The 19175-nt window shown below is 43.7% G+C and overlaps 1 protein-coding gene across 1 annotated transcript in view; it reads left to right on the plus strand.

The window, feature by feature from the left end:
* LOC138279540 (synaptonemal complex protein 2-like) overlaps positions 1 to 19175 on the plus strand; it is a 384312-nt gene that overhangs the window by 309042 nt on the left and 56095 nt on the right. The window contains exon 10 of the mRNA XM_069219410.1: positions 15855 to 15927. Within this exon, the coding sequence (XP_069075511.1) occupies positions 15855 to 15927 (73 nt within the window). The remainder of the gene's footprint in view (positions 1 to 15854; positions 15928 to 19175) is intronic.

The following is a 19175-nucleotide window of genomic DNA, read 5'->3' on the forward strand; positions in this document are numbered from 1 at the left end:
GAATGGTGACTCCATCGGGAGGTGGGGCAAGGTCTCTTTCAGCAGTGGGGAGAGCCTTGTTTTGCTATGTTTGCCTCCACAGAGGACACGCAATGTCAGCAGTGTTGCCCATTGGAGTTTCCAAGTTCCGACACTCAGGCCTCTTGTATGCCTTTCTGCCCATACCACCTCTGCCCACAGTTCTCAAGAAGACAAAGAACTAACGGGCCCAAGTAATCCTTGTGGCGTCAGATTTGGCATGAAGAGTCTGGTATCCAGAGCTACCGAGCATGGCCACCGATACTGCAATTAGACTTCCCCTTTGGCAGGATCTTCTCTCGCAGGGGAGGGTTCTCTACTGGAACCTGTCCAGTCTCCGCCTTCTTGCATGGAGATTGAGCTGCGGCAGTTGGCAGCTTTTGATTTTTTGCCCAAAGTCTGTAACGTTATCTTGGCAGGCAGACATCCCTCCACCACAATGATATACTCCTGTCATTGGAAGAATTTTGTGGAATGGTGCACAGACACATTTGTTGATTCCCCCTTTCTGCTCCTCTCTCTGAGGTTATGTTGTTTATACTTTCCTTGGCCTATCATGACCCTGCTATGGGCACTCTCAAAGGTTGTCTGTCTGCAATTTCAGCTTTTTTGTGGTTGCCTCATCAGTCTTAAGTCTCCTATTGTAAATAGGTTCCTTAAAGGCCTTTCTCTATCTCAATTCATTATGCCCCAATGAGATTTGAATTTTGTTTTGACATTTCTGATGTGCGCTCCTTTTGAACATCTCCACAACAGTTCTCTCAGGCCACTCACTTTGAAAACAGCCTTCCTTGTGGCCATTACCTCTGCCCCCAGGTTGTCCACCTTTCCAATTATCCTGACAAAGTGGTACTTCGCACTAGGGCTTCCTTTTTGCCTAAAGTGGTCACACCCTTTCATGTAGGCCAGTCCACCACCTTGCCTACTTTTTACCCCCCCCACATCCTCCTAAGGAAGAGGAGAGACTCCACCAGCTGGACCCAGAAAGAGTGTTGGCGTTGTACCTTGATCGTACCAAAGAGTTCCTGGTGGATGATCAACTCTGTTATATGGGTGCGAAGAAAGGTTGGGCAGTGCAGAAGAGAACCATCTCCAGAAGGGTCGTACTCTGCATTAAAATGTGCTGTGCACTGGCTAAGAAGCGACCCCCTGAGGGTTTGCATGCTCATTCTACCAGAGCTAAAGCTACAGCCACTGCCACTGCGTTAGCATGCGGCGTTCCAGTCCTTGACATCTGTCAGGCGGCAATGTAGGCATCTCTGCACACGTTTACCAAACACTACTGCCTGGACAGTCTGGTCCGTAGGGTCGGGCACTTTGCCCATTTGGTCCTGGGGGGCTTTCTTGTATGAATTTAGTTTTCAGACCCACCTCCGAGGATGGTATTTGTAGGAGGCTTGCTCTCTATATGGTGCACTAGAAAGAGGTACACTGTCTAGAGAGTCAAGGGTTTCCCTAATTGATTGACAGAGTCAAAAGTAGATAATACCATCGCTTTAGGTTTGTGGTATTCTGGGCAAGCAGTTAGACTTACCAGAGGGTAGTGCTAAGCGTTTGTTGTACTCTAGAGGCAATAAATGAGACACACTCAAAGAATAAATCAGAGCCCAATTTAGACAAATAACACTTCTTTTTATATATATTTTGAAACCAAGAACTTCACAAGAAAGTAAGTACTGTTTTATTTTTAACATTTATAGGTAAGGAGAGAGTTTAAACCTGCGCACCTTTACACACAATGCAGTCCTATGGAGAGAAAAGTCAATGATGCATAAAGGTAAGTACATTTGGCTTTAAGGGTTCACCTTTTGGATTTAGGATTGTAGGGGTTCAAGGTCCAAAGTACTACCAGCAGTTTGTTGGGGGTCCCCCAGATTTTACTGGGAGCTCGGTGCTGATGCAGTTGTAGCTGGGCGCACTACGAAGAAGGTGCGCCACCTAGAAACAGGCTGCACAGGGGGACTTGTAGACAAGTCGGAGACCTCCCAAATGGGGCCTTAGGCCACAAGGGGTCATGGGGCAAGGGGGCAGAGCTGATTCATCAGAATCCAGGCTGGACGGCTCGGATACAGGATGTTTAGGGCGGCTGGGATTTGTGCACAAAGGCGCTCCCCACCGTCAGGGACAAACAGCTGGCCGGGAGCAAAATCAGGAAAGCTGGGTCACTCATGAAGTGATACTGATATCCCTCAATGGCTACCTGGTCCTGGTGAAGTGAGAATCCTGCCTGGGCTTTCACTGTTGATGCTTGGTGTAGGGTGCCTGGTACCCTGGGGATTGGGACTGCATGGCTCTGGTGGGTCCTCCTGTCGTCACACATGGTGGGCGGACAATCCTGGTCTTTCAAAGCATGGGCGCCTCCTCCTGGTTGTCTATGGCATCAGTTGGGGACGGGGAGCTGCACTCGGGTGGACCAGAATCTGCTTGTTTGGTACTTGCGGTGTGCAGGGAAGTAGCTCCTCAACTCCAAGGGAGACTGGTGGTGGTTTTGAAGTGCTGGCAGGCTGCCTGGGTTTTGGGCAGTTCTCCAGCTTGCAGGACAAGGCACTCTGTTGCAATTGTTGAGAAAGGGTGGACAGGCAGAGTTTCACTCCAAAATGTCCACAGCTCTTCTGCTGTTCTCGCCAGGCAGTGACTCTTCTTTGACCTTCTCTTGATTCATCGAATGAGTTCTTGGGTTCCGGGGTGCCACCTAAATACTCAATTTAGGGGCATTACAGGTGCCAGTTAGGCAATGGGTTGCCTACCTTTAGGGTGACTACACCCTCTATATGACCACTTCCATTGGGAAGTGGACATTACCCTGTCCATAGAATACTAATTCTGACCAAAGCAAGATGGAGGAATTTGAAAAGTGGTTTCAACATCAGCTGGTCCACCTTAGGGGTGGGACCAGCATGATTTGGGCACACCTCTTAATCTTACTAATTTGTAAGAATTGGGGTCATGATATGGAGTTGGTCATCTCCCCCATCTGAACAAACCTGGGTTGTATTACAAAAGGAGGTTAGCCCTTTCAAGCTCCCAACCCTGCAATGGCCATCCTGCATGGAAGAGGTGATAACACCTCTGCCCAGAGCAGGCTTTTGTTCCTGGCCTCCAAGAGCGCTGGCTCTCACTTCAGGAGGTCAGAAATCCAGTCAGTTAACACATTAGCATCTGGGTAGGTTTTCAGCGGGCATCTCCAAGATACCCTAAGAGTGCGGGCATTAATAAATCCATCAATGGATTCAGTGAGGGTTTATTATTTTTGAGATGTTAAATGACAAACATCCCTATGTTCAGACAAGTCATAATGTAGCTGGGGAACTGGGATTGACTAGTACCCAGCACATGCATTTAAAATGGCTTCCCTGCACACTTACTATGTCTAAGAATCAACAAAGACATAGTTTGCTCATGCATATATGCCCTCACGTATAATGGCCCTGGCCTTGGGGCAGAAGGCCCTGCTGTAGGGGTGATTTACAGTTATTGCAAACAGTGTTTTAGGGGACATGGCACACCAGTGTGTGCCATATTGTGACTCAATTTTGGGAGCACCTTGTCACACAGCCAGCAATGGCAGTCTGCATAAGGTTGGTGCTGGGTCCCTCAGAGTGGCACAGGTTTTGCTGCAGCTCTGAAGGGCCCTCTTCAATACCCATGCCCTAGGTACCATTTACTAGGGACTTACACATGTTCTAAAGGGCCTGGTCACTTGGGGATCAAGATGTCTGTCAGATGGACAAGTTATTTACCTTGAGTAATGCCTTATTTGGTAGAGACTATCTAGTTGCAGATTCCTTACCTACCCACCATCCTCCCCACTCTGTGAACTTATTTCTAGGAACAGGGACTCCCCTTTCAGGTCCTTACTTTTGACGAACCAGTGGTCAGTATTCATGGCTCTGCTCTTCTGGGGTGAAAAGTTATGAAAAGAAACTGACGTCAGGGCACCTGGGTGGTGCCTATATAGGCCCCACAATGTAATTTGTCGTGGATGATGCTGATGATGGGCACAGAGCCAATCAACGCCACCTAACGGCGTGCAAGGGTACAGCTCGAGAAAAATCTCCAGATCCAGACTGACACCTGGGGAAAGTCTAAGGTAAAGAATCTGCAACTAGATATTGTCTCTACCAGATAAGGCATTACTGAAGGTAAATAACTTGTCTGTCCAGGTGAATCCCACTGTTGTTGGTAGGAGTTATGATCTATTGTCGAATATACTAAGATCTCCTAGTTTCTTTTCCACTCCTAAATGTACTACCACACTTTGTGGTCAGGTTGGAGCGATCACAACTCCCTAGTGTTATAGCTTACGTTTCGGTGGCAGAGACCATTTGTGCCAGCTTCTCCTACTAAACTGCATCTGTGAGGTTTGGGGTGGGCGGCTCTTGTACAAAGTCATTTCCTATAACTTGGTGTCATTCAAGGGTACATCCTGGCCCCTTTTTTAGGGTCCAGCGCACAAGCACTCTGGCCCGTTGTACTCTCTCGGTGGACTTTTTACCACGCGCATGTGAAGCTCATCAGTTTGGTTGGCTCGTGGGCTGGCCTTTTAAAATTTGCTTGATTACATTAGTGAAAGGGATGCATACGTCATGCCTTTTCTGGTGTTTAGCCCTCCTCCAGAGCACCGGTAAACTACTGAAAACATATGAGGCTCTGTGTATTGAGAATGGCTTCTGGACTACATTTTCTTTTTATTTCCTAGACAGCGCGATCTCGCTGGGCAGTAGTCGAGCGCTTTGCGTGACATCGACCCTGTTACATGGAAAATTGCACTTTTGTTGGTTACATGGATAATTGCACTTTTGCCAATACGTTTGACTTTGAGCAAACTTCTGTTTCCTTTTGTGTGTCTCCTTCACACTCATAGCAGCCGTCGGCTCACTCACGTGAAACTGTTTTGCTTTTCATTTTCAATTTATGTGGTAAGAAAAGTCCAGTTAGGAGTTTACAACGCTAATAGCTCTAACTCGAGCAAATGCGAAGCACATTGTATTAAAAATGCTTGTTTTTATTTACTCACAATATTAATGATTTAGAAGAGGCAATGTTGGCAAAACAATGTGATTCACCCCGCAAAGGCACAGAAATACATGGGGTCCACTGCTCTCTTCAAAAAGATTCATGTTAGCACACTCATGGGGTCAATTTTCAGCACCAGGATCGGCAGGAAACCTATAAAGAACCTCTTTGATGTCTACTATGCTACTTGTGTATCTGCTACTTGCTATGGCAGTGACATTTGGGGGTTTCAGGATTGTGGTGCCATTCAGTTTGAGGAGAATAGCTTCACAATGTATTTATTGGCAGTCCCACAACGCACCTCGTGAGGAGTTGAGTCTTAAATGCATTTCAGACACTCAGACTAAGACCATTGTTACTTGGATTTTAGTCTGGTATAGGAGTGATCCAGCTGTGAATAGATTGAGTACCAGGATTATCTCTCTATGGATAATGTGAGAGGAATCCCGGGGTCTAGTTATATTAAGTCTGAATTCGCCATTTTGGGTCACCCTAACCTGTTCTCATGTCCTGATAGGATTACTAAGGCTGGTTACACATGGGTGAAACATAACTTTTTTAACTCGCACCACGGCTGCAAGGAAAGGCAGTGAAATGTTGAAACCTGAACCTGCTATCTTTACTGTTTACCTGACAATTTTTTTTCCACTGAGCCATGTTTGACAAGGGTAATTAAAGTGCAGCACAGTCAGCTCTTGACTAGGTTTAGACTGAACTTTTTGTGCAGTTAATTAGTTTCCCTAAGGGCTCGACCGCTCATTGTTCCATGGGACCCTGTGAGGGTAACACGATTTCGGCCCCGACTGCTGTTCGCTTTGGTTTTTTCTGCCCGTTTTTTTCACAAGAAAAAGATTCTTGATACTGTAAAACAAGTGAGGACCGCCGCTTATGTTTTCGTTTTCAAGGATGTCCATAGTTGTGTGAATGTAGGATACTTTCTAAGTAGCGAAGTTAAATTTCGGGAGGACTGGCCTTAATCCAGCCAGGGGACATCCCAGTGCCTCGTGGTATTTTGAACGCCAGAGAATTCCATTCCTCGATGATAATTTTTGTATTTAGGTCCATAATAATATTTTGCTTCCTTTCTTTTAGTTTTGCGTCAATTTAAGCTGCTCTTTGGATTTGTGTTTTACTACATCTCTGTACATTGTATGGCCTCATTGTTTATCATTTAGTGTAATATATTAAATAGTGTTGTATTATGTTGAATGTTATAGATTTTTTGAATCTTTTATAGTTATCTGTTTTTTAAGTGAGTAAAGAAATGTATTATAATGCATACATATCATAGTGGTATTAACGAAAGATTAAATGGAAGCACTGGTTCCCAAGTTTGAGCCGTCTGAAAGACGTGCTAAGGTGGCTAAATCTGAGAGTAGAGGTGGACAAAGGAAATAGTAAAGTTCAGATTCGCAGGAGTGGGCGTTAAAGATGTTGACCAGAAAAAAAAGAGAGAAAATAGGGAGAGGTGTTTTCTCTCTCTCTCTCTCTCTCTCTCTATATATATATATATATACATATATATGTATATATATATATATATATATGTGTATATATATATATATATATTTGGTTAAGCCATATGCCTTACACTAAGAACTGTCCTGTGGCACAGTAAAAATGCATGGAATACAGTGGTTCCTTGGCATTTTTGTGTGCGTAGGAAAAGATCTAAAACTAGTGCAAAGTGCATAGATGACATCGAAGACTTAAACTCATCTGGAACTAGTGAGAGTGACAGTCTAATTTTAAACATGTGTATTGTTAAATGTAGAAAGGAACAACAGATGTAAAAGGGATGAGTGCAGAATGATTATAGGGTGTGTAGCAATTGACACTGCTGCAAACTCTGCATGACCAGGCACTATAAAAGAGGATTTGTGGGTAAGTGAATTTGTTAAAAAAAAAAAAAAAAAAAAATTAGATGATGCATTGTAACCCACTGATGTAAATCCAGGAGACTATAGCTATAGCTGAAAAACTTGACATAGAGTATGATGCCCTGCTATTTGGGTTAAAAAAAATCACAAAGCCGCATTTAATAAGTAGTTAGCAAAAAAACTTTCTGTTTTAGAATAGAGAGATAACAAAGATTTCCACATTGTTCATGATCCCAACACTGTAGAACAAGTGTTCTTAGTGTCATGGTAAGTGTAGAAAAGTGCCCTTGTTGACGTGAACACCCCTCCCCCCCACCTCACCCCATACCTTTGGCCTGATATGTATGCCAACTTTGACTGAGTGTGTGCTGGGATCCTGCTAACTTTGCCCCAGCACCAATGTTCTTTCCCAAAACGGGTACCATTGTTTCCACAATTGGCACACCCTGGCACACAGTTAAGTCCCTTGTAAAATATACCCATGGTACCAAGGGCCCGTGGCCAGGGAAGGTCCCCAAGGGCAGCAGCATGTATTCTGCCACGCTGGGGGACCCCTCACTAAGCACATGCACACTGCTACTGCAGCTTGTGTGTGCTGGTGGGGAGAAGACAGCTGTTCCAGACAGGTGGTGAGTCTTCCAGAGGTTGTCAGGACTTGGTGACAGGGAGACAACAATCTGGGTGTCCGTGTAAGGCACCATAGTATAACCAAAGGCACAAATGATGTCAGATAACGGTCAGACATACACCTTGAAAAGTGTGGGACTCAGTGAAGAGCCCTCCGGTACTCCATACTCGAGCTGGTGTGTGTCCAAAAAGAAGGGTCCTTCACTGACTTGAAAGCTTCGTTAGCTAAAAACTATGTTATCCGCTTTAGAGCTGTTCCTTTGGTTCCAATGTCTTTTGGTCTTTGGTAAATAATTATTTGAGAGAGACTGTCAAATGCTGCACTCAAATCCAAAAGGTTGAGTGCAGCTGACCCACCTTGGTCTCGTGTTGTTTTTTTTTATTTTTATTTTTTAGGTCTTTGGTGGCCAATAAGAGAGCTGTCTCTTTATTGCAACCAGAGAAAAAACCAGGCTGTGGCTGGTGCAGTAATTTAATAGAGTCAAAAAGTCAGAGAGAACCTCATTTAACATTTTTTCTAAACTTTTACTAACCCCAGAGAATAACGAAATGGGTCTGTAATGTTCCCCTTTATAAGGGTCCAAGGAAATTTTCTTGAACAATGGGCGTATAATTGCACGATCCCATGTATCTGGGACACATCCACTCTTCATGGATAGATTGTAGATGACCATTAGAGCTGATATAACGGCCTCTCCTCCTTTAAGTAAGATGTCTATAGGAGTTGGGTCCAGCAGGGAACCCAACTTAACTGTGTTAGCATCCATTAGAATATCTTCTTTAGACAGATTTGGGAATGTTGAGAATTCTGCCACTCGTTTCCCAACTGTATCACTATTCATGAATTTAGTAAAGGGCTCTGCTGTTCCTGACAGGGAATTGTAAATGTCGCTGACCTTTTCTTAGTAAAAAAATAAAATTAGTAATAATAGGTTAACTGTTCAAAACCGTTCCTTGGAGTGGGAGGCGGGACGGCCCCTGCAGTGCTGGGTTTAAAAAAGGAATTGACAATGCCATATATTTCTTTCTAGAATTGTGAATACTGACTGATCCTGTCTGCAAAATCTTTTAACCTGGCTCTGCAGATAGCGTATTGTTTCTTTTTTAGAGGTTTCTTATAGGTTTCCTTACTGGCATCATTAAACTGGCATCTCGATTTTCCTTTCGTATCTTCTACATTGTTTCTTCAGCTCCCCTATCTCGGTCGAGAACCATTTGGCACTGGTTCTAGCACGGGGAGATCTATTTGCCTTCTTCAAGATTAGCATCTCTTACTTCAAGCTGATCCATTCTTTGAAGGTCAAGTAAAAACCAACAACATCGTGACCTAACCTTGAAGCAGAAATCTCTATGACTGCTTCACAGCTTGTAATGTCTAGTTCGGAACGTTGTCTGTAAGATTTTTCTGGTAGTCTATTGTTTCTGGCACTTTTCGTATTCGGGATAAAACACGAAACCAGCAAGTGGTCTGACTGTATCTTTGGCAAATGAGTGTTCACTGCCATAGTCGATATATTTGTAAAAATAGTGTCCAAAATATGGCCCTTGGAATGTACAGGGACCGTAACAAGTTGATTGAGTTGTATTGATAGTAAGTCCTCTCTAAGGTTTAAGGCATGTGAACATGTGACAACATCTATATGAATATTCAGATCCCCCAATAATCTGAAATTGGCTTCCAAAAGGCTATGCTATGTTACTACTTCTGGTAGAGCCTGTACAAACTTTATAGCAGGCCCCGGTGGGCGATTTATGAGCAGACCAGAGAAAGTGGATGTATGTGAATGTTTGATTGAGAAAAGCAAGTTTTTGCAATCTACTGTATCAAGGGAGGACGACTGACACTCACAGTTGTCTTTAAAAATAATTGCTATGCCTCCGCCTTTTTTCCCTAACCGGTCATTTCTTGTAATTGCGTAGCTGGGAGGAAAAGCTGCCACTATAACTGGCCAGCTATCCTCATTCAGCCAGGTTTCTGTTAGAAAGAGGACTTCAGGGCGTCTTTGGTCAAGCATGATAAAAACAGCTCAAGACTAGAAATAGGAACATTTACCAGCCAGTGTTCGGCTGTTTTGTACATTCTCTGTGGTATGTGTCTCGTAGGAGGCTCTGTCGACACAGGGATTGGATGGCCATTTACAGTTCGAACACTTGCTTGTCATCAAATCCGGATCCAGAGAGTGTACACACATTTGTGGGGCTGCTGGTTAACACTTTTCAGAGCCTCAGAGGTTTAGTGTAGACGATCTGCATCGAAATGGTGATAATTTCTGGCAATGGCCGGCTGCGGACAGACACACACTTACCTTTGGCACGCTGGCGGCGTGCCCACTGAATGCGTCCACAGCGCATCTGATCACCCGGCCTCATCAAACAGTGTTCCAGGCACAGAAAAGAGATGGACCACTGACCAAGATGGCGTCCACTTGTATGCTGATTGAGAGGCAACTGGCTCTAAACACGGCCAGGGAGAGCCTGTCTCCTGAAATGCCCCCGAGTATTAACTTTAGTGTTAAGTTGCAAGAATAAGCATACATGTGCAAGTTAAATGTATTAAAGTATTTTAAAACATTAAAATCATGAGCCTCACTTGTGTCTGATCACCGCCGCACACCGGGCCCTATTAAATAGTGTTCAGGGCACAGAAAAGAGCTTGACCACTAACCAAAATGGTGTCTGCTTGTATTATGTTTGAGAGGTAACTGTCTCTAAACACGGCCAGGGAAAGCCTGTCTCTGGAAATGCAACCTAGGCCCAACTTTAAAGTGTCACACTGCAAGAATAAGCATAAATGTGCAAGTTAAAAGTATTGAGGTATTTTAATGAGATTAAAATCACGAGCCTCACTTGTTGTGACTCACTAATCATCAAGTTGACCTCCTGCATAGAATAGTTAGGCGAAGTTAAAAATCCTGTCTAAGATCTTGCTTTTTAAGATTCTTGCTTTTATCCCATCTTGATCTTATGGACACTTCCACCAAGTTTATGTGATCAAAGATGGAGAGACTGGTAACTTAACCAATTTAATTCATGAACTAAACAGGCACATGTCTTTTTGTTATCTCCTACTGACTCTATGCTCTTACAATAATGAATGCTTTTAGTCTCTACCTGCTACTGATTGAACACTCTTACACTACTAATTTGTGTTTTTTCAACCTTGACCTACCTTCTTTCAAGGCATTTTATCTGGATATCATGTTCCGTCTTACCAGGAATTATCCTTTCATCCCTCTTGTCTCTGCAATCTTCAAGATTCGTTGCTCAACTCTCTCCAGATCAATGATACCTGGAGGATGACAATGAGTAGTCATTTCATTGACACATATGCAGACGATAATAATACATTTTTAGAACAATGGAAAGCTATTACTCCAATATAACCATAGCTCAGTACCTTCAAACTATTGACCATCACTTTACAAAACTAAAAACCACCATGTGCAGCTTCTCTCCTAGATCGGCCACTCTAAACCCAACATAACTCTACTTGCTAACCCCACCTCTGCAATCACACTTCAGTCAATATGTGTCTGTTCAAACACACCTAGAATCATTTCCTATGAAGTCTCTTCAACCTAGTGATTCACTGATCCTGACCCTACTATTACACTTCATTCCATTTCTACCTTTCCGATTGAGGTAAGTCAGTTTCCTTGATGTTTCCTCTACATCGGTAGCCAAAGACCATATTTTGGTTGTACTCATTAATTTTAAATTTGCCATAAAAATGCATTAAATAAATACTACCCTATCATACAATATGATCATCACTTCCTGACCACCACAGAAAATTGCTTTAAAACTCTTGATTCCTGACAAAGTCAGTATCCTCCCACCAAATTATAACATCATATTGCCTAACAGAGTATTATGATGCGGGATAGTTCTGGTAGATCATGATTCCCTCCCCTTCAGGATTGTCAGAGGATCATCTTTAACTGCCTTTACATCCTAAACAAGGCTGTCACCCCTTCCACCTCCTCTGTGATCTGTGCGATTATTTACTGTCCTGCTAAAAATGACATTCCTGCCTTTCAATTAGACCTACTAAACCTTGTCCAACATATGTCCTATTGCTTTCCAACCACGTTCTCATCCTTGGTGATCTCAATATCTGAGCTGCTGATCCCACAAACACCTTCACCCAAACCTTTTTGGAGAAGATATATTGAACCAATTCATGAAAATTGCCAAAGTCTTGACCTACACTTGCTCTTATATTGACCTCTTCGGCTTTGAACATTTTTCATAGTCAGATCACCTCATGATCAAACTCAACATAGACGTTGTGCCAGTCAAAGTTTGCAAGCCTAACCAGTACACCAGTTCAGCATCCTCATGGAACAACCTCAATAACATATATTCAGAAGTATTCATTATGTTGCTAGATGATATACCAGACCCTCTACTGACTCACCCAAACAGCATTCTGGACAAACTAAATATCAAGCTTACAAGCGTTCTCAACTCTGTGGCTCCTTGCATAATTAGGAAAAGTGATCCCACGAAATCAGTTAGTACACAGAAAGCCTCCAGCTACTAAAAATGCAAGGCAGAGCCTTGGAAGCAAGTTGGAATAAAACTGAACTTAAACCTTACTGCTAAGCCTGCCGAGTGTTTGCTTAAAGGATACAAAGTGGCAATGCACCAGGGCAAAAAAGAAAATTTCCCATCCAGCATCTTCACATTATCCAGCTCCACCAAGGATCATGTCCAAATCTTAAAGGAGATCATCTTAGCTGGTGCACCTTTAAACTCAATTTCTCTTCCTCCACAACTCTGCAATATCGCCTGACAATTTTCACCAATAAAATCGACTCCCTGTGGCCATGTGGGCTTGTGTCACTGACTAATGTGACCCTCAGCACAAGTATCTCAGTTCACCAGTGATTTTCTACACCATGACTGGACTGAACTCCATCCCTTCTAGCCAAAGAAATTACCTACTTGAGTTTGCACCAGCATCCGAGCAGGAAGTAAGAAAAATGTTGTCGTTTTCCAAGACGTTCTACCCATCTTGAGACATCCTCAATACCAATTTCATCTGTGTAGACCTACCTGCCCTCGTTCTGATCATTGCCAACCTTGTCAGCAGCTCCCTAGCTAGCAGGGATATCTACCAGAACTTGAAACATGCACTCATCACCCTCATTCTAAAGAAACTCTGCAGATCTCGGCAGCAAGCTGAGCTAAAGACCAATTAATGGCTTCCCTTGCATCACCAAGATTATGAAACGATTGTCTTTTGACAACTCACTAATCAACTTGAGATCAATGGCCAATTCAATAGCCTCCAGTCAGGGTTTAGGTCTTGTAGCACCAAAATTGCCATACTAATTATAAGAGTACTCTGCGTGGCCTGGGAATTGGGCCATCTTGTTTCCTGATAGTTCCAGATCTTTTCACTGGATTTGATGCTGTTAATCACGAGTGCTCATTCAAAGGTTATCAACCACAGCAAGCATTAACAACAAAGCACTAGCATGGTTCATTTTATTCCTACATAGCTGGACCTAATAATTTAGGATGGTCCCCTTCCTTTCCAAAACAGCAAGAATCCACTGACGTTAACGCCAGGACTTCCACTGTTTCCTATCTTATTCAACTTTTACATGGCACCATTGACATCCATCCTGGTTTCCTCCTAGACTGGTTAGCACTTGAATTTGATGTGGATATCACCCAGGTTTACCTAAGCATTGACAGCAATCCGGGCTCCCTAGACAAGCTCTCTCATTGCCAGTCTCGACTCTTTCACTGCATGCAATACTACCAGATGTATCTCAATGAGGATACAGCAAAAATCCTATTTATTGGAATGGTAATCCCATTCATCTTCTCCAGCTCCTGTCCAAATGATCAAGGTCTAACTCCTCCTGTAATCTTGGTGTAATGGACAGCAAACTCTAATTTTCTTCCCAAATAAACCCTGTCTGCAAACATCATTTTTTTATCCTTGACAGCTGAAAAAGGCATCTTGGCATTCCCACATTTCTTCCAGAAAATCATGCTGGTACTGGTAGTTGTTCTAACCCACCTGAATTATGTCTGTAGAGGCCTCTCATTGCAGGCCTCTCCAAGGTACAGTGTGTACAGAATCAGTCTGCTCGCATGGGTTTGGGTCTGAAACACCAGGATCATAGTATCCCATCACTCTGATCCCTCCACTAGCTCCCTGTGAAATTAGAGACTTCCTTCAAATCCTTCTGCATGGTTCACAAAGCTCTATGGGATTGAATTCCAAAATAAATGTTACTTATTTGTTTGATACCTCCCATCCATCCTGTAACCTCCCCAGTGAGCAAAATATAAAAGCTGCTGAGACTGTTTTGTCAGCTACCAGGGCTGCTCTCTTTGGAAATCTGTATCCATTCACCTGAAACCTGAAAGAGTCTACACCAAATTCAGGAAAGTGTTGAAGAATTGAAGACCCATCTTGTCTGTGGCCTTTGGATAGACTTGCTATGAGTAGTAGTGACTGGCAAACTTTCTCCAGTTCCTCCATTCAGGCACCCAAGGACTTTCTTCCCCTTTCCACATGGACTTCGGACTTCTCCCTGCCAAAGGTTTGGTCAGCTTCTTCTTTTATCATATCAGTGGATCTACTAGACATCAATGAACAGTGGTCCCTCTTGCTTACCTGCCTCTTCCCAGCTCACCCACTGTTGCCCTATTTAGTGGTTTGAGAGCACTTAGCAAGGTACGAAAAACTCTTAGTAAAAAAAATTATCATTGTAAACTAATGGTTCCTTGGAGTAAATAAGGCCTGATTTAAAACTTGGCAGATGGAATACTCTGTCACAAACGTGACTGATATCCTGTCCGCCATACAACGATCTCCATAGGATATAATGGGATTGTAATACGGAGGACAGGAGTTCTGTCACGTTTGTAACAGGGTATTCCCTTCCACCAAGTTCTAAATCAGACCATTAGTCTAATTTCTCGCAAATATACATAGCAGCCTATCACTGTGGTGTGTCCAGGGAGAATATTTGCATATCATCTATTTATTTGGTTTAAACATTATTTTATTAAACACCTCTCGCTTGGTTCTGACGCTCTGTCAGATTCAGAATTTCGTTGCTTACCATACGGTTTTACTTGGACTTTTCAATAGTTCTGTCCTGAAATTTATTTTCTGGTGTTGCTGGATGATGCATTCATATAGGAAGAATCTGCAGATCAAACGTACCTATTCATACTAGAAGAATGTATAACTCATTTCTGTTAAAAAGTGTCCTGATTAGTGTGTATCTGGAGTTTTAAGAGGCAGAAAGATCAAATTACACAAGAAAAACTAAATAACAATTAAATTAAATAATTGAAATATTTAAAACATCATGGATTTCTTCCTAAGCAGTGAAATGTTCTCTCTCAAAGTCAGTGGGTGAAGTGAGTGCCATGTGCAAATTCTGTAAGCTAAAAAAAAACAAGCATTTAGATATGTAGACTTCAGAATCAAGGACAAAAAAATCTACTTCCAAAAATATCGACATAATAAATAAAAACCCACTCCAGATAATCAGATTTTTGAGCAGGTGCAACTGCAGTTTGTTACCATTGTAACTCCATTTCCAGCAAATTCGATGGCCGTTTTATGGTCGCTTCAGACAACAGTGTATTTTATGTACCATATTTTTGTAAGATTACATTTTTGCCTACATTTTCATATGTTGCCGGCCGGATAGCAGTCTTAAGACCCACTGTGTTAAAAATTAAATCTCATTTTTTGGTACATATTCGTGTTTATACAGTGGCTGTCTGAGCCAAAAATAATTCGTTTTGATTGGATTATGGACGATGTATCATTGTTTTTCTGGGTACTATATATATATATATGGATTATTTCAATGTTTTTAAATTCAACAGTGAACAAAAAGCAGTGACTGCGGAAAAGAGGTGGCAATGTAATTTGAAACTAATGCATGAAGAGTGGGATTTCTGGAGAGCTACAAGGCTCACCACTGGCTAAATGTTAGTCACAGAAGCAGTGCTTATGTTTAACCTTTCTGCATGCAGGCGCTTGTTTTTTTTAGTGGATGATGATTTTGCTGACGTAGTACGTGTGAGTAACAATTGTAACAATTTACATATTAGAACCGTGGCTTCGCCCGATATTTTGTTCAAGGTGTACTGTATCCTCATGTCCAATATATATATATGTGTGTGTATATATATATATATATATATATATATATATATATATATATATATATATAATAAGTGTACTGTTAATACTGTTGCTTAATTGTAAAGATATTCTGTTCAGTGCACAGCACGGTAAATGTTTTTCTTTTCCACTTCCAGGTTGCAGTCAGTTGGTACCAGGCTGGAGGACTCCACAAAGAGCTTCACTGAGGTGCTGCAACAAACTACTAACGTAAGTACATTCATTTAAAAAAAAAAAAAGCATCATAATCGTACCAGGTAAAGACATTACCTTGTTAGAATTATGACTGTTCCTTTAGTTTAATTACCTAAACTACGTTTCTGTGTCGTTTTAATCCAATTACCATTTTTAAGAGGGGCATCTTTTAACTGGTAGTTTTCCACGCTTGCGCCAGGTTCAAAATGCACCCTTGCACCATGGATCTCTATATGGGTGCCCTGGCCCTTAATCGCAGATCCGTAAACTTCTCAGAGCAAGTAAATGCAGTGGTTGATACACTCACTTGTGCCTGCATCAGGCAAGTACGTATATGTGAGAAAGTAGCCTCTTTCTAGCCTTGTTACCCCCACTTTAGGCCTGTTTGTGAGTGTATGTCAGGGTGTTTTCACTGTCTCACTGGGATCCTGCCAGCCAGGGCCCAGTGTTCATAGTGAAAACCCTATGTTTTCAGTATGTTTGTTATGTGTCACTGGGACCCTGCTAGTCAGGACCCCAGTGCTCATAAGTTTGTGGCCTATATGTATGTGTTCCCTGTGTGGTGCCTAACTGTCTCACTGAGGCTCTGCTAATCAGAACCTCAGTGGTTATGCTCTCTCATTTCTTTCTAAATTGGCACTAACAGGCTAGTGACCAATTTTACCAATTTACATTGGCTTACTGGAACACCCTTATAATTCCCTAGTATATGGTACTGAGGTACCCAGGGTATTGGGGTTCCAGGAGATCCCTATGGGCTGCAGCATTTCTTTTGCCACCCATAGGGAGCTCTGACAATTCTTACACAGGCCTGCCACTGCAGCCTGAGTGAAATAACGTCCACGTTATTTCACAGCCATTTTACACTGCACTTAAGTAACTTATAAGTCACCTATATGTCTAACCTTTACCTGGTAAAGGTTAGGTGCAAAGTTACTTAGTGTGAGGGCACCCTGGCACTAGCCAAGGTGCCCCCACATTGTTCAGGGCCAATTCCCTGAACTTTGTGAGTGCGGGGACACCATTACACGCGTGCACTACATATAGGTCACTACCTATATGTAGCTTCACAATGGTAACTCCGAATATGGCCATGTAACATGTCTATGATCATGGAATTGCCCCCTCTATGCCATCCTGGCATTGTTGGCACAATCCCATGATCCCAGTGGTCTGTAGCACAGACCCTGGTACTGCCAAACTGCCCTTCCTGGGGTTTCACTGCAGCTGCTGCTGCTGCCAACCCCTCAGACAGGCATCTGCCCTCCTGGGGTCCAGCCAGGCCTGGCCCAGGATGGCAGAACAAAGAACTTCCTCTGAGAGAGGGTGTTACACCCTCTCCCTTTGGAAAATGGTGTGAAGGCAGGGGAGGAGTAGCCTCCCCCAGCCTCTGGAAATGCTTTGTTGGGCACAGATGTGCCCAATTCTGCATAAGCCAGTCTACACCGGTTCAGGGGACCCCTTAGCCCTGCTCTGGCGCGAAACTGGACAAAGGAAAGGGGAGTGACCACTCCCCTGACCTGCACCTCCCCTGGGAGGTGTCCAGAGCTCCTCCAGTGTGCTCCAGACCTCTGCCATCTTGGAAACAGAGGTGCTGCTGGCACACTGGACTGCTCTGAGTGGCCAGTGCCACCAGGTGATGTCAGAGACTCCTTCTGATAGGCTCCTTCAGGTGTTAGTAGCCTATCCTCTCTCCTAGGTAGCCAAACCCTCTTTTCTGGCTATTTAGGGTCTCTGTCTCTGGGGAAACTTTAGATAACAAATGCAAGAGCTCAGCCGAGTTCCTCTGCATCTCTCTCTTCACCTTCTGCCAAGGAATCGACTGCTGACCGCGCTGGAAGCCTGCAAAACTGCAACATAGTAGCAAAGACGACTACTGCAACTCTGTAACGCTGATCCTGCCGCCTTCTTGACTGTTTTCCTGGTGGTGCATGCTGTGGGGGTAGTCTGCCTCCTCTCTGCACTAGAAGCTCCGAAGAAATCTCCCGTGGGTCGACGGAATCTTCCCCCTGCAACCGCAGGCACCAAAAAGCTGCATTACCGGTCCCTTGGGTCTCCTCTCAGCACGACGAGCGAGGTCCCTCGAATCCAGCAACTCTGTCCAAGTGGCCCCCACAGTCCAGTGACTCTTCAGTCCAAGTTTGGTGGAGGTAAGTCCTTGCCTCACCTCGCTAGACTGCATTGCTGGGAACCGCGACTTTTGCAGCTACTCCGGCCTCCGTGCACTTCCAGCGGAAATCCTTTGTGCACAGTCCAGCCTGGGTCCACGGCACTCTAACCTGCATTGCACGACCTCCTAAGTTGTTCTCCGGCGATGTGGGACGACTTTGTGCGACTTTGGGTGAGCACCGTTTCACGCATCCTCGTAGTGCCTGTTTCTGGCACTTCTCTGGGTGCTACCTGCTGCTGAGAGGGCTCCTTGTCTTGCTCGACGTCCCCTCTCTCTCCTGGTCCAATTTGCGACCTCCTGGTTCCTCCAGGGCCACAGCAGCGTCCAAAAACGGTAACCGCACAATTTGCAGCTAGCAAGGCTTGTTGGCGTTCTTTCGGCGGGAAAACACTTCTGCACGACTCTACAAGACAAGAGGGATCCGTCCTCCAAAGGGGAAGTTTCTAGCCCTTTGCGTTCCTGCAGAAACCGCAGCTTCTTCTGTCCAGTAGAAGCTTCTTTGCACCCGCAGCTGGCATTTCCTGGGCATCTGCCCATCTCCGACTTGCTTGTGACTTTTGGACTTGGTCCCCTTGTTCCACAGGTACCCCAGATTGGAAATCCAGCGTTGTTGCATTGTTGGTTTGTGTCTTTCCTGCATTATTCCTCTAACACGACTTCTTTGTCTTTAGGGGAACTTTAGTGCACTTTGCACTCACTTTTCAGGGTCTTGGGGAGGGCTAATTTTCTAACTCTCACTATTTTCTAATAGTCCCAGCGACCCTCTACAAGGTCACATAGGTTTGGGGTCCATTCGTGGTTCGCATTCCACTTTTGGAGTATATGGTTTGTGTTGCCCCTATCCCTATGTTTCCCCATTGCATCCTATTGTAATTATACATTGTTTGCACTGTTTTCTAAGACTATACTGCATATTTTTGGTATTGTGTACATATATCTTGTGTATATTTCCTATCCTCTCACTGAGGGTACACTCTAAGATACTTTGGCATATTGTCATAAAAATAAAGTACCTTTATTTTTAGTATAACTGTGTATTGTGTTTTCTTATGATATTGTGCATATGACACTAAGTGGTACTGTAGTAGCTTCA

The sequence above is a fragment of the Pleurodeles waltl genome, chromosome 2_2 (assembly GCF_031143425.1).
Source record: "Pleurodeles waltl isolate 20211129_DDA chromosome 2_2, aPleWal1.hap1.20221129, whole genome shotgun sequence".
Lineage (NCBI taxonomy): Eukaryota > Metazoa > Chordata > Amphibia > Caudata > Salamandridae > Pleurodeles > Pleurodeles waltl.